At 42.2% G+C, this 13,935-nt stretch overlaps 3 protein-coding genes across 5 annotated transcripts in view; 2 read left to right on the plus strand and 1 right to left on the minus strand.

The window, feature by feature from the left end:
• Nucleotides 1-13,935, plus strand: part of CAVIN2 (caveolae associated protein 2) — a 291,429-nt gene that overhangs the window by 199,089 nt on the left and 78,405 nt on the right. The gene's annotated exons all lie outside the window — the stretch shown is intronic.
• The window catches only part of STAT1 (signal transducer and activator of transcription 1), a 365,052-nt gene that overhangs the window by 82,808 nt on the left and 268,309 nt on the right, over nt 1-13,935 (plus strand). The window lies entirely within an intron of this gene.
• The window catches only part of MYO1B (myosin IB), a 135,614-nt gene continuing 131,569 nt past the window's right edge, over nt 9,891-13,935 (minus strand). For all 3 annotated transcript variants that reach the window (XM_063116243.1, XM_063116242.1, XM_063116241.1), the window contains one exon: nt 9,891-11,624. In XM_063116243.1, the coding sequence (XP_062972313.1) occupies nt 11,501-11,624 (124 nt within the window). In that variant the 3' untranslated portion in view covers nt 9,891-11,500. The remainder of the gene's footprint in view (nt 11,625-13,935) is intronic.

The raw sequence follows: 13,935 nt of genomic DNA on the forward strand, positions 1-13,935 counted from the left end.
CACACTTAGTACCAAAGAAAAAGGGGGAACTCATAAGGGGTGGGGAGAACAGCCCAATGAGAACATAAGAACATACATTCATTCCTTTGAGGCCAACGTTGCTGACCTGGAGAAGCTAAGAGAGTCAGAGAGGTTGATAGAAGAGACCTTCAGGGACCTAGCAGCGGTATCCCACTCCATTGGTGATAGCTCCTTTGCAGTCACAGACAATGCAGGTCTTGAAGAAGGAGGGTGTCACTCTGAGGAAGAGGGAAATGATCCCTTAGAAGGGACCCATTCCTCAGGAGACGTGCAAATATCTTCTCGCACTGAGGATGTGCCTCCGGGAGGAGGGGGGCTTGTGGTAGTGGGAGATTCAATCATTAGGCACATGGACGGCTGGGTTTGTGACAGGCATATAGTCTGCATGGTGAGTTGCCTGCCTGGTATGAAGATTGCAGATATCACTCACCGTCTAGGTAGCATAGTAGACAGTGCTGGGGTGGAGTCAGTTGTTGTGGTCCATGTTGGTACCAGCGATGTGGGGAAATGTAGTTGTGAGGTTCTGGAAGCCAAATTTAGGTTGCTAGGCAGGAGGTTGAAATCCAGGACCGCCAAGGTGGCTTTCCTGAAATGCTACCCATTCCACACGCAGGGCCAGCTAGACAGGCACAGCTGAAAAGTCTCAATGGGTGGATGAGATGGTGGTGCGGAGAGGAGGGGTTCAGATAGGCACTGGGGAACATTTTGGGACAAGCCAGGCCTGTACAAGAGGGACCAAAATGGAACCAGACTGCTGGCACTAAACATAAAAAAAGGTTCTTATGTTCTTAAAATGGCCAAGACATTTTCACACATCAGACTTAAATTTGCCCACAACCATCACTCAAATGCCTTATGTTTAGTTTTTTTTTTAATTGCTGCTCATGCAGAAGGGAAGGTGAAAGGCTACAACATTACCTAGGCTACAGCATTGTAGAACTCAGCTGTGAAATACCCTAGGAACAGCAGGGTTAAAGGTGGGAAGTGCTAAGAACAGCAGTTACTGGGCGCTAGGTAACAGGACAAAAGGTGGCTAATGCTGAAAGCTGTAATTATGAAAAGGTTAATGAATTCAAGTGGAATGAGGTATATAGTTGCTTATTTGTTTAAATCAACTGCGCAGAACTATCGCTGCCAAAGGAGGCAAGGTTACCTAGAAACTCCTGCTATCTGGAACTTGACAATAGAAGCTGACTGTTCACTGTTGTTCTATCTTTCCAGTCAATACACTTTCAAACTAGCCTGAGAAAGAGTTAAACTTGGAATTCTAATGTACAAGAATATGGACGTATCTGATTACTGAACAGCGGTTTTCCCACAATTCATGTGTATTCTTTTCAGCAGCTAGGAGACTTAAGGAAAGAAACCCAACGCTTATCAGTCGTGATTGAAAACCTTGTAACCCAGATGTACGGTGCTAGAAAACATTTCATTATTTTTCAGAGTTGTTTTTTTTAAGCATCTTTTCATTTGTAGAGTTAGAAAGGTTGAAGCCAGCAACGAAAAAACAGCTGAATTTGGAATAGTGAATGTTTGGGTTCCAAAGTAAAGCACAGCTAGCCACCTGGATTAATGGAGACACCCTAGGAGAATAGGCCTTTTAGGCTTTTCAACCGTGTCTAGCTAACATCTACAACACTGGCTTGATAGTCCAGCATGGCTTTGTAGTTAAAAGGTCGCTCATATATTTATTTACATTTATATCCTGCCTTTTCTCCAAAGAGATCAAGGAACCTTATAGGGCCCCTCCAATTTATCCACATAACAACCCTATGAAGTAGGTTGAGCTAAGAGAGTGACTGTCCCAAGGTCCCCCAGTTGATGTCATGGCTACGTAGGGATTCGAACCTGAGTCTCCCCAGTCATTTGATCTTCTAACCCTGAACTGTGCCCCCACCCCCTCTTGCTGCCACTGAATCCTTCCTCAGCCAATTTACCATTTCTGTGGCTACTACATCTGTCGCAACGCGATCAGGCCTTGTTGCCTTTGCCTTGCAGACTTCCATCTGAGAAGACGTTCTAGAAGAAGGCCAAATTTGTATTTAGAAGCTTTTTTTTTACTCTAGAGTAGGTGCAAGGAGCCCGATCCAGATCTTAAAAGCCACACACACACCCATGCTGGGGTCCTGATCCAGATCAGGGGTGCTGAGCCTACTCTAGAATACAAATGAAAAGCATTGTAGCCGCTAGATATGGATTTAAAGTAATGCGTATTCTGGCCCTGTGCCTCCTGCCCTCTGAGAGAGTGTGGCCCTTGGAACTAAACAGGTTGTTGTCTCCCTACTCTAGCCACTACACCACATTAGCTCTCAAGGGGCCTTACTGTGGATTTTTTACAGGCACCATGAAACAATGTTATGGGGAATTTAGGAGGGGATAAACTTGATAGTGACCTGTTCTGCACAACACAACAGCCCAGCATAGTTTAATTTACCCATGGGGGCTGTCACATTGGACCTGGCATCCACGAGGTGCCATTTTTGCAAGGCATCTCAGGTGCCCAGTTTGCTATGGCTTGTCAGATTATGTGAACCCAGGAAGCAGGGGTGATTTGAGGGTTAGACAACCCTGAAATAACCCTTAGACAAGCCATGGGTTATTCGTTTAACCCTCAAACAACCCTTGCTGTCTGCATTTGTACAACACAGCAAGATGGGCACCTGGACGTGCCCAGCATGACACAACAGCCTGTGCAGGTAAATGAAATCATGGTGTGCTGTTGTGTCATGCGAACCAGGTCAGTGTGTTGTAATGCAACTCAAAAGCCGTAGGGGAACTCTGGTACAGAGGGGGGGCCCTTTATCCCCTCCCCAAGTAGCAGAATAAACCCACCAACCTCTTCAGAGAAGAAGCGGGATTTACTTTCAAGTGAACATGCCTTGGAATGGGCTGTAAAAAAAAATGCAGTAAAAGCAAATATATACATGCGATGCTTAATTTGCATAATGTATGCAGATTGCAGAATTCCGCCTATCTTCACACAGGATTTGATTTACCATGGTGTATTTTGCTCCACAGCCTTTGGATTACATGGCTTTCAATACTGCCAGCATTTTATTTATTTATTTATTTATTTATTTAAAATATTTATATCCCACCCTATATCATTAAGGTCTCAGAGCAGCATACAGATAAAAGCATACAGTATAAAACAATAAATATGCACAGCTAAAAACAAATTAAACCATGAACAAGTTAAAACAATATATAATTTAAAAGCCGTAAAAGCAGTTAAAACAGTTAAAACAATGTGCCATTTTAGTACATTTTTCAGGGCAAAGTGATCTGTAGACAAGGCTGGTGTCGGCTGCAAACGACAACATGTAAAATTGTGCCATAAAACGTCGTTCTAGGAGGTTGCAGGAAAATTCCACGCAAACAAAAGGCTGTAGAGGAGAAAACCATAAATGATGAGAATGGAGTTTTGAGCAGCGTTATGAATACACATTCTGCAGCAGTTACTCAAAATCAACGACAACAACAGTCAAAATTCACTGAAAAGTTGAGACTTGGCTCTGAGCCAAAATTTATACATTCCTGATGCCTGCTATTTCCATCTAGCAAAAATAGCTTAGCAATGCAGACAGCTCAAAACAGCTGTGACAGCATCATCTTTAATTAGTTCAATTTCCCCCAAAATATGAGGGGTGGGGTGGGAAGACAAGAATCACTGGCTTTTAGGGCTATATGTGGTATTTTCCCCCACCCCGAAGAAATGCAGGTACTCATGCAGCCCAATCCTAAGCATGTTTACTCAGAATTACATCCCACTGCATTCAGTGTTGCTTACTCCCAAGTAAAGGTGCATAGGATTGCAGACTTAAACCACATGCCTAACTTAATTCTGTCAACTGTAACAGCTCTAGTTTGTAAAAGGCCTTACAAACACCCATTCATTTCAACCAGTGATGCAGCTAATGCTGGACCCTGGGACTGAAGTCCTGGGCCCAAATGAACACCCAGAGAACAGCAGGTGATGTGGGCAGGATCTAAAAGGCCTGGCCTCATTTCCTGGGCCAGCAAGGGACTGACAGGACTGATTCTAGAGGTCACTGCAGCACCATTTTCCCCTTTAAAAAGCATTTTATAGCCAGGGCTGGCCAATCGGGCACGTACATGGTTACAGATGCTCATGTTATTATTTTTACTTTAAAAAGCTATTATTTCCTACAACTAGGGTGGTGGTTATTCCCAGGTAAATGAAGGCTCTTCCGCTTACTGGAAGCTGTGTGGTGGAAGGAAATTGGACGAGGCTATTTTTGTGCAGTTAGTTGACAGCAGCTTCAGTGCCCTGGGCTTCTACTCCTGTGTAAAAACTACATCTGAAAAGCTTTCGCTATCCAGAGCAACAAAGTCTGGCTTCAGTCAAGCGTTGTTCAACGAATATCTCTTAGTGCATGTGCAACTATGATGAGTATCTCTTAGGAACACAGGATAGTGCCCCATTGTCTTAGTAGGAGCCGAGAACAACGTTACTTTGGAGAGGGTCGGGGGGGGGGGTGAAGTGTATGTAAACAAGGAGCTGAGGATCAGTGGAAGGCTGCAAGAGCAGAGTACCAGCACATTCTGTCAAAAGAGAGTTCAACAACTTTCCCAGCTCACTGAATTGTGGGAACTCTTGCTTTACCAGGGAAGAGGCGTGCTATTTTTAACGTTTTTATTATACAATTTGTCACAAGCTGTCTCGGGAGACTATCAACAATCAGTTTCAAACAAAAAAACCAACCCCAAACATTTCTCCACTTGCGATGTAGAACATCTGGAGCGAAGGAGCAAGCTTGCTTCCAAGAGATGTCGAGGAATGGGGGTGTCTGTTCATTTCTTGGTTCCGCCTTTCGCATTCGCTTTGTATACGTAAAGCTGAGCAACTAGAAAACCTGTTGAAATACACCTTAAATTGGCTAAAATTGCTTTCTTTAGGGAGAAGGAGGGAGGCCAACCCTCTGCCACCGAATGGAGTTCTGGTCCATTCTATATCTTGCTGAATCTCAACCATTTGCACATCATTTTCCCAAAGACAGGATATAAAATGTTTGGGCTGGAAAGAAGCCAGCATGAACCAGCATGCCAGAATGTTCACATAAACATGAAATCTGTAAAACCCTAGAAAGAAGCACATGTGCTGCTCCACTGTGCCCTACAGTAGTTATTCGCTACATAGTACTACAGTCTGTTCCTCACGAAAAAAGTTTGCTTTGGAGAAGTGCCAAAAATACAGGAAGGTATCTCCAAATAGGTATGCATGCATTTTCAAGCACCCGGTAGCCTGAGTTTTCTGGGCAGTGTACAATATAGTCAAAGTATAATATATGAACAATGAATAAAACAATGAATAAAAATGGCACATATTAAAACCAAGATCAAATCAGCAGTAAAGAGTAAAAACACTCCAGTGCATGAAACCAAAGGAAACCAGCAGCAATAAAAATGCAGTGATGTGAAAGCACTTAAAAAAGGGTGTTAAAATGCCAGAGAGAATAAAAAGATCTTCACGTGGCACCAAAAAGATACAGTCTAGGCGCAAGGAGAGCCTCTCTGGGAAGGGCATTCCTGGGGGTGGGGGCTGCTACTGAAAAAGCCGCCTCTCCTGGAAACATCCGCCTTGCCTCATTTTGCAGGGCACTTGGAGGAGGGCCAGATGATGACCCATGGGTCTGGATAGGTCAGTATGGCAGGAGACACTCCTTCAAATAAGCCTGAAGAAAATAATTCTCTAATATGCTGCAGTTTTTATCCACCCTTCACTGCATTCCTGTTCTGTATAAGTGTTTTATTCCACATTTCAGTTATTCTTTTTGGGATGGTGACTGCTTGTGGTGTAGGGGCTCCAGTCTATTCTATTGTGCCAGATTAACATCCAGAATCTCACTTTTCATTCTTGGTACAAAACAACAGATCGTGGTACGCCTGTCTGGAACATCAAGCCCAATGAATGGCAGAGACCCAGGCTGGAAGAGTGTCATAGGAAGGAACCTTGTGAGCAGCCTGCCCTGAACTTGGCTGTAAAGACAAGGGGCTGTGAAGTCAGAGGCTCCATCAACAGTAATGGCAGCAGGGTGAGGGACCGTCATTTGTCTCCCTGCTCTGGTGCTTTTCTCCTGTTACATTTGAGGAGACCCGCTGACTCCAGGGGAGATCTGCCTCGCATGTGATAATATCCCAGCTATATCCCGGGAATGCAAACAACTTAATATGCTTCCTGGCAGAACAGCAGCAACATTGGTACCTGCAGCAAACAGATCAGCTGAGTCAGTTTAGAGCAGAGCTTTCCAAACTGTGTGTCGCGACACGTTAGTGTGTCAGCTGCAGTGTGTAGGTGTGTCACGCGAACGTAATGAGAAACCTCTGAGTTTAATACTTTTCATTATTACAATTTATGTATGTGTCCGTCTCTCTTATAAGGGGTTAGTTTAACCTTCGGTTTGCTAGTAAAACTGAATTACTGTGTTGTGAAATGATGCATGTCTAAAAAGCGTGTCACCAACATGAAAAGTTTGGAAAACTCTGGTTTAGAGAATCTGCAGTGCAACTTTAATTGCATCTACTCTGCAGTGCAACTTAATTTTATTCATTTATTATTGCATTTAAATCCCGCCTTCTTTCCTGCAAGGAATCCAAGGCGGCGTACATAATCCTCCTCTCACTTTATCCTCACAATAACAAACACCTGTGAGGTGGGTTGGGCTGAGAGTCTGTGACTGGCCCGAAGTCACCCAGTGGGTTTCCATGGCCGAGTGGGGACTAGAACCCAGATCTCCCGACTTAAGCTGCATTTGTAAAGACTTGTGACACTTCTCCACAATGGTGACTTTCTCCTCGCTCTGCCTCTGAGCCTAGTCCATTTTACCTTATACCTGCATCTGATGTATAACAACTACCACCAGGGAGAATGATACAAATCGAGTGTTTCTCTGTGGCAAGAGAGCACACTTTGGTCATTGCTGTAGCATTCTCCTTTATGAATAGCAACACAACGTGGATACTGGAAGATCTGCACTAAATCTGAAGATTTTGCACGCCTCATCACAAGCAGTTGGAATGTCAATAAGGTCAGTAATCTGGATCTTAATGTGCATACTCGAAGGCCAGCACTTAGAAATGGAAAATTAAAAACAGAGCAAAATTATGTGCTTAATGAGATTCAGATGGGGGAAGAACAAAGCAACACTTGAAGAATCTTTAGCAGTGTATAAACATCTAGACTGCCTGCCCTTGAGTTCATGATCAATACAGAACCAGATACAGGGCAGTTTACCCATCAATTTGGGCGGAGATGAGCAGCTGCAGGGAGAGAGAAGAGCTATCGCCTTTTCCTGTAAAGCAGAAATACATTTAAGTCTCATCTCTTTCTCTGAAGCCATCTTTTCCTTCTTTCAAGTGTCACGACGCCCATTAAATGGTAGAATGTGCTACAGAATAGCCACACACTGAAAGAAAAAACAAGGGCACTTGCTGGGGTGCTGTCGCTGACCTGCAAGATTCGCCTCTGAACACTTCCAGAAACATCCTCACTTAGGCTTAGACTTTTCTCTATGGAGTCAGAGGCTAGTTGAGGTCAACAAGCAAAAAGCAGGGTAGCTCAAGTCTCTCTCTGTGCATTAACTGGGAAGGAGGGGATGAGAGTGGGCTGCAACGTTCCCCAGTGATCCATTCTCTTTCCCAGCCCTTTGCATTCCATGCTCACAAGCTAAAGCGGTGAGAGAACAGAGAGATCAAGTGTGCAAACTCCTTGAATTATCGGCTTGCTCCATGAGTTCTGTACAGGAAGCATCGAGTCAAGATGCAGCACAATGCCACTTAAGTGGCAACATAAATTACGTGGGCCAGTCCCTGGGGGACGCTTAGTCATTCCCGACAATGACAGGAGCAGGATGGTTGAAAGCATAAGCAAGGGGGTATAGAACAAGAAGGGAGGCTGCTTTCCCATCACCCACCCCTGTAGTCGGTGGCTTTCTCCATGGAGAAAATCATGGTCACAAGAAGGTTGAATGTGAGATGAGGCAGTTCTCATCACTTATCTCATAAAATTTATTTTGTCCAGAAATACTCAATGAAAGCTTCCCTTGCCATACTCTAGCCACTGAGGAATAGCCATATGAACACAGAACGTTAATACTATTATTCTACAGAAGGTTCTGTGTATATATCATCAGATCAACCCTCTACTTCATTAAACAAAACTGATGAATCACACCTAAGAACCATACACCTCTTTGCCAGTAATGTTTCTTGTGTATTAAGCAGCGCTTTTGCCCTTTGTGTGGAAAATTCCATCTAAAGCGTATAATGTAAATGTGTTGGGTGTGAAGTATGTGGGATGCCCTCCTCCAGGGTACTATAACTTGTAAAAAGCTCCAGGATGCTTATTCACTCTCTGCCCACACCCCTCCGGTTTTCCATTTTTCTTTTCCTACTCATTCTCGATATTTGGTGATTCCTAGATGCCACTGGGCATGCTCAGTCTTCATTGGGCTATTTCTTGGCGTTTTTTGGTTTTTTAATGCTCTGAACATTTACATACCTTAGGGCTCACCTGAACATGTGGATACTGCTCATTTCATTTCTCGATGGCTTCGTTTTAGCTTCAATCTTGTCTGCACTCAACTACCCGGGTATGCTATTAGAGAACATATTTTCTGGATTCCCCCCCCCCAATAAGACAGCCCTGCTGCATCAGACCAAATGCCTATTTAGTCCAGCATCCTGTTTTTCCCAGTGGTCAAACCAGATGCCAATGAGAAGCCCACCCCCTCCCACTTAATGTTCCCCAGCAACTAGTATACAATGGCCTCTGATCCTGGAGGTAGCAGATAGCAGTTAGGACTAGTAGCCATGGATAACCTTCTCTTCCATGAATCTGTCCAATCCTCTTTTTAAGCCATTTAAGCTGGTGACTGTCGCATCTTATGACAGTGGATTCTATAGTTTAACTATGCCCCAGCTTAACGAGTTCTTCCTTTTGTCTGTCCTGAATCTCTTATCACTCAGTTTCATTGGACGACTACTGGTTCTAGAATTGTGAGAAAAACTTTTCTATCCCCTTTCCCCAAATGACATTCAGCATACTGCAGCCCTCAGCATGTTCAGCCCTCATTGGGCTGGTTGGGTCCCCCCCCCCCTTTACTTTTTTAAACAAAACTATCTCAAGATTTTTTGTGCTTTTGTGAACTCCAAGATTCCGGCAAACCAGCTGATAGCTTCCTTGGACACTGCCGTTTTGGCTCCTTAAGGATCACCACTTCCCCCAGGACATTTCACTCTCATCATAACGTTGTTCCATAAATATCAGGAGTGGTTTACTTTCCCTTTATATGGGATAAATGGGTACACTTGAGGCCATACTACGGTGTGTGTGTGTGGGGGGGTGAAGTCTGCTGACTCTAGCCATTGAGAAACCAACCTGTGCTGTCTCCATGTCCCTGCCTCTTGATCTGTACAACCTTATCCTGAGTTCTGTTTCATGCTCACACAAGTGTGCTGGAAGGTGGGGAACTATTGCTTCTTTTAATTATTGCAGCATCAGCATCTGTGCACACCATCCATTAGGAGTTTCGTATTTGGGAGATACCGCCTGGTTCAGATAGTGAACTACTATGTACCACAAGCTCTGTAAATTTGAGTTTTCTGCATTCAATCTGAATCAAGTAGTGTAAGTAAATACCAAATTGTCAAAATTCATTATCTGCAAAGCTCTTCTGAAGCCACTTCATCCAAGATCAAATGGGATGGAATTTGAATTGCAGATGCAAAAGTGGTGGATTTCTATTAAAGCATCTTCTGCAGTTAATTTTTCTACTCTGCAGTATTAAAAAAACCCCAAACTCTTCATACCCATGTCTGATAAATAACCGAAGCCTAAAAACAAATAGTAAATGCTTCAAAGCTTCTCTTTATTTATACTTGGGCTTTTTAGCATTGCACATCATGTGCAGTAACCTCTCCTTGAAGGCCAGTTCTTGCATCAAACTGAGAATACAATAGTTCTAAAACCATCCTTACATCAACAAAATCAAACAGTCACATTCAACATTCTCCTTTAGCTAACTTCTGTCTAAACACTTGAAAACGACACTCCATAAATCAATGCTTTCGGCTAATTCTTCTGGTTTATACAAGGCTTTAAGTTGCAATCTGTACGCAGGAAGTTTAGAATGCAATTCTTGATTGTAAAGTGTTTCTGTGCACACATTACATATCAGGCACACAAACTTATATAAAACTGGTTGAAATACAAAAATATGGTTATCACAAGAGTACCAAACAGCACGGAATTAGGACAGTTATTTATCATTAATATCAAATTTATGTACATCATCCCCCCAAATGGATTTCGCCCCCAAAGTGGTAACTGTAGTGTACATCCAGAAAAAAACCCTTCAGAATTAACATAGTTCTAGTCTAACTTCAGTCCTTATAACAACAAATACGCAGGATGCCCCAAACGTCTTTAGTATCCACAGACGTTATTATAAATACTTTTCACAAGTTGTGTGAATGCTTTATTGCACATTGTACAGCACATATACCAATGTGTGAGACAAAAAGATTCTATCTCTTCATTTGACAAACATTTTAAAATACCTTGTCCTTTGTTCCCCCATGCAAACAACTGCATGTTATAAAGTTTTAACCGTTTAAGGGTAATTTTAAAAGAGAGCATGCGGGGTGGGGTGGGGGAACCCCACACAGAACAGAAAACATGCCCTGGGCTGTATGGCTATTGTATCCGCTTAATATACTTATTGCCTCCTTAATTGACTCATTAGCTTCCTACTCCTGTAAAGTCATTAAATGCGACAATTAAAAAGTCTGATGCAAAACACCAGCATTTTTCACTCAATTTTTTAAAAAAGCCTATGCAGCTGCTGCATATGCAGTCATACATTCCTTCTGCTTTGCAGAATTTAGGGTTTCCTGCCCTATATTCCATTAAAGATCAAATTACATAGTAGTTGATGCTGTTTGCAATTAACAAGGTAACTGCTTCAATCCCAGAATTTTGCCAGACTCTCCAATCTTGGTCTACGATTAACCCTTTGGACTGAGCTTTGCCACAGAACAGGAGCAGGAGGAAACAGGCGCAGCGGACATCTTCAAACCTTTCTGGCAGTCTATATAGCCTGAGGTGCAAGATTCTAATCAAACAAATGTGAAGAATGGGGTCAGGAAAGCATTTGGATTTAACAAATATGCAGCACTAAAAAGTGAGGAATAAACAAAGAAATTACAAGTGTGACAAAAATTTGCCTGTTAATATGCTTTCAGCAGACAAAGCCTGTATATCTCAACCAAAAGTTATCCTACAAACACCAGAAGTGTGTGTGTTGATAAGTTAGTTGCATCTTTTTGAAAGGAATTCCCAAAGCTATTGGCCGCTGGCAGAATGCCCCTCCCGCTCCCACAAAATCCCCGATGGATAAAATTGCACCATTACAAAGAAATTTGTCCATGCAAGGTAAGAGCATCTGTGTATCTATAATTAAGGTACAGCAACTTCGAGAAGTCTGTTGTTTTTTCGCTTGCAAGTGGGAACAATGCCGTTTTTCTGGTTGCCACGCACAAACTTCACGCACACTTTGTCTTGTCTGAACTGAACGAGGAACCTAGGAGATGCAAAGACACAGGTTTTAATTACGGATTACAGCTATCACAGCTACTACTGCAATCATGGGGGGAAAGCAAGTAGCATTAACACTTCACATATCCACTTTTTTTTTTAAAAAAAAATCTTTTTATCGACTTTTACATCAGTTAACAAATTTAAAAAAAACCTAATACATAAACATAAAATAGCATTTATATCATATATTCAAATTAATCTATTAAACATATTCATGCTAAACATAAAAGTGCACCCCCCCACCTCGGGATCTCATTTCTGTTTCCAAAAACTCATAGTTTCTTCTGTTGGTGGTTTCCCGCTTCCCTTAAAAAACACAAATACTAAGAACTTTTCCCATATTCCCTCAAAATCATTCTTTTTTGCTAAACCTCTTTTCATTTTAATATTACATGTCAATTTATCATTAATAGCAATATCCCACACTTCTTTATACCATTCTTCAATACAATAATCTCCTTGTGTCTTCCAGTTCCTAGCTACGATTAACCTTGCAGCCGTCAGCAAATTCGTTATCAGTTCCTTAGTTTCTTTAGTACATTTAAGATCTTCTTGCAGTGAGAGTAATGCAATCCTTGGTGTGTCCTCTATTTTCAATCCAACAATCTGCTCAATCTCAGTAAACACCATCTTCCACAACTTTTGCACAAATTTACAATCCCACCACATATGTAAATACATTCCTTCACATATCCTCTTTAAATTAGTAATAAAGTATGGCTTCAGAATGCAACTGTATTATTTCAATGTTTTCTATTTGTATACTTTCATGTTTTCTAGTTATCTTCCATAGTTCTAAGTATTTGGAGCATGTCCAAAATTTGCTTGTACCAGGGTTGGCCCTACTATCAGACAGGCTGAAGGTTTTAGAGACTATTAAGAGCTGCAAGTCCAAAGTTATTTAGTTTTTTTAAAAATTAAAGACTTACTACTGCTGGTAGAGGGGGGGGAGCAGTGTTCAGACTGTTTAACTCAGGCATCAACACGTTTGCGTTTGATTCTGTCTTATGTAGTACAAAGGTCGTTCTTAATACCAAATATCAAGTTTTTGTTGTTAATTTTTTAATGAAAAGGCCAAAATGCAACTATTAGGATTGTTACCCCATTAAAGAAATCTTAGTTGATTAGTCAACTGAATTTTAATCACTTATATATGCATATTTATGCAAACAAGTCTACAATCATTTTCGAGAAAAAACATCCTTCCTGTGTGTCTTAGATGGTGGATGCATGAGTTACCACATGCACCATTGTATGAGCGTCACTGCCTCCCATCTCAGAGTGAGGGGGTAATGGCTATTCTAGGAGGGTGCCTGCTCTGTGCGGTTTTGATAAGTACTTACCTTAAAATGAATTTACTTAAAAAAAAAAAGAGGTGCCTGATCAGGGTTACCTTCTGAGTCAATACTTTGCTTTTCCCTGCCCCACTGATTAGGCACAGAAAAGAGAATTGAGAGGATTTGGCTGTAAAAGCTGTAGATCTGGCAACAAGCTAGAGAGCTGGGTTGTAAAAGCTGTAAAAGCATGGAAACCTAGACAGCTGAGGTGCAGAGGTGTCCACACCAGCACTGGAACCCAATGTTATTATTACAGTAACAGTTATACACCTCCCTATTCTGCTGTTTCTTCCCTACCCTATCTTCAGCATCCCTTTGACCATATAAAGGAAATCATGCTGCCAAATGCACACCCACACCAGGAATCAGGGCTTTTCTGATGAGCAAAACAGCCCCAGGTGCCCTGGGATCCATCAATACATTGCACTTGCATAAGTTGTATTAGTAAAATAACTAATCTGGAAGGGCAAAAGCTTCCTATCTCAGTCTTAACAGTCAAGTGTAATAGCAAAGGAGTTTGCGGCCAAAACTAAATATTACAAATGCCCTAAGTTCCTAGATTCCCACTTCAGCTAAGGTTTGAGGCATATTCACACAGTTGAGCACTTGCAGCTATAGGAAGAGCAACTAGCCTTTGTGGATCTGCTTCCATAAATGGAATTCAAAATGTGAGAAGGGCTATGGTGGATTAGACCAAAGGTCTATCTAGTCGAGGATCCTGTATCCCACAGTGGCCAACTAAATGCCTCATGGAAGCTCATAAGTAGGACCTGAAGATAATACCACTCCTCTTTTGCTGTTATGTCTCCCAGCAATGAGTATTAAGATGCATACTGCCACTGACTGATTGTTAGAGCAGTACGACAATGGAATCAGTTACCTAGGGAGGTTGTGGGCCCTCCCACACTAGAGGCCTTCAAGAGGCAGCTGGACAACCATCTGTCAGGGATGCTTTAG

Source organism: Elgaria multicarinata, chromosome 2, assembly GCF_023053635.1.
Source record: "Elgaria multicarinata webbii isolate HBS135686 ecotype San Diego chromosome 2, rElgMul1.1.pri, whole genome shotgun sequence".
Classification (NCBI taxonomy): Eukaryota; Metazoa; Chordata; class Lepidosauria; order Squamata; family Anguidae; genus Elgaria; species Elgaria multicarinata.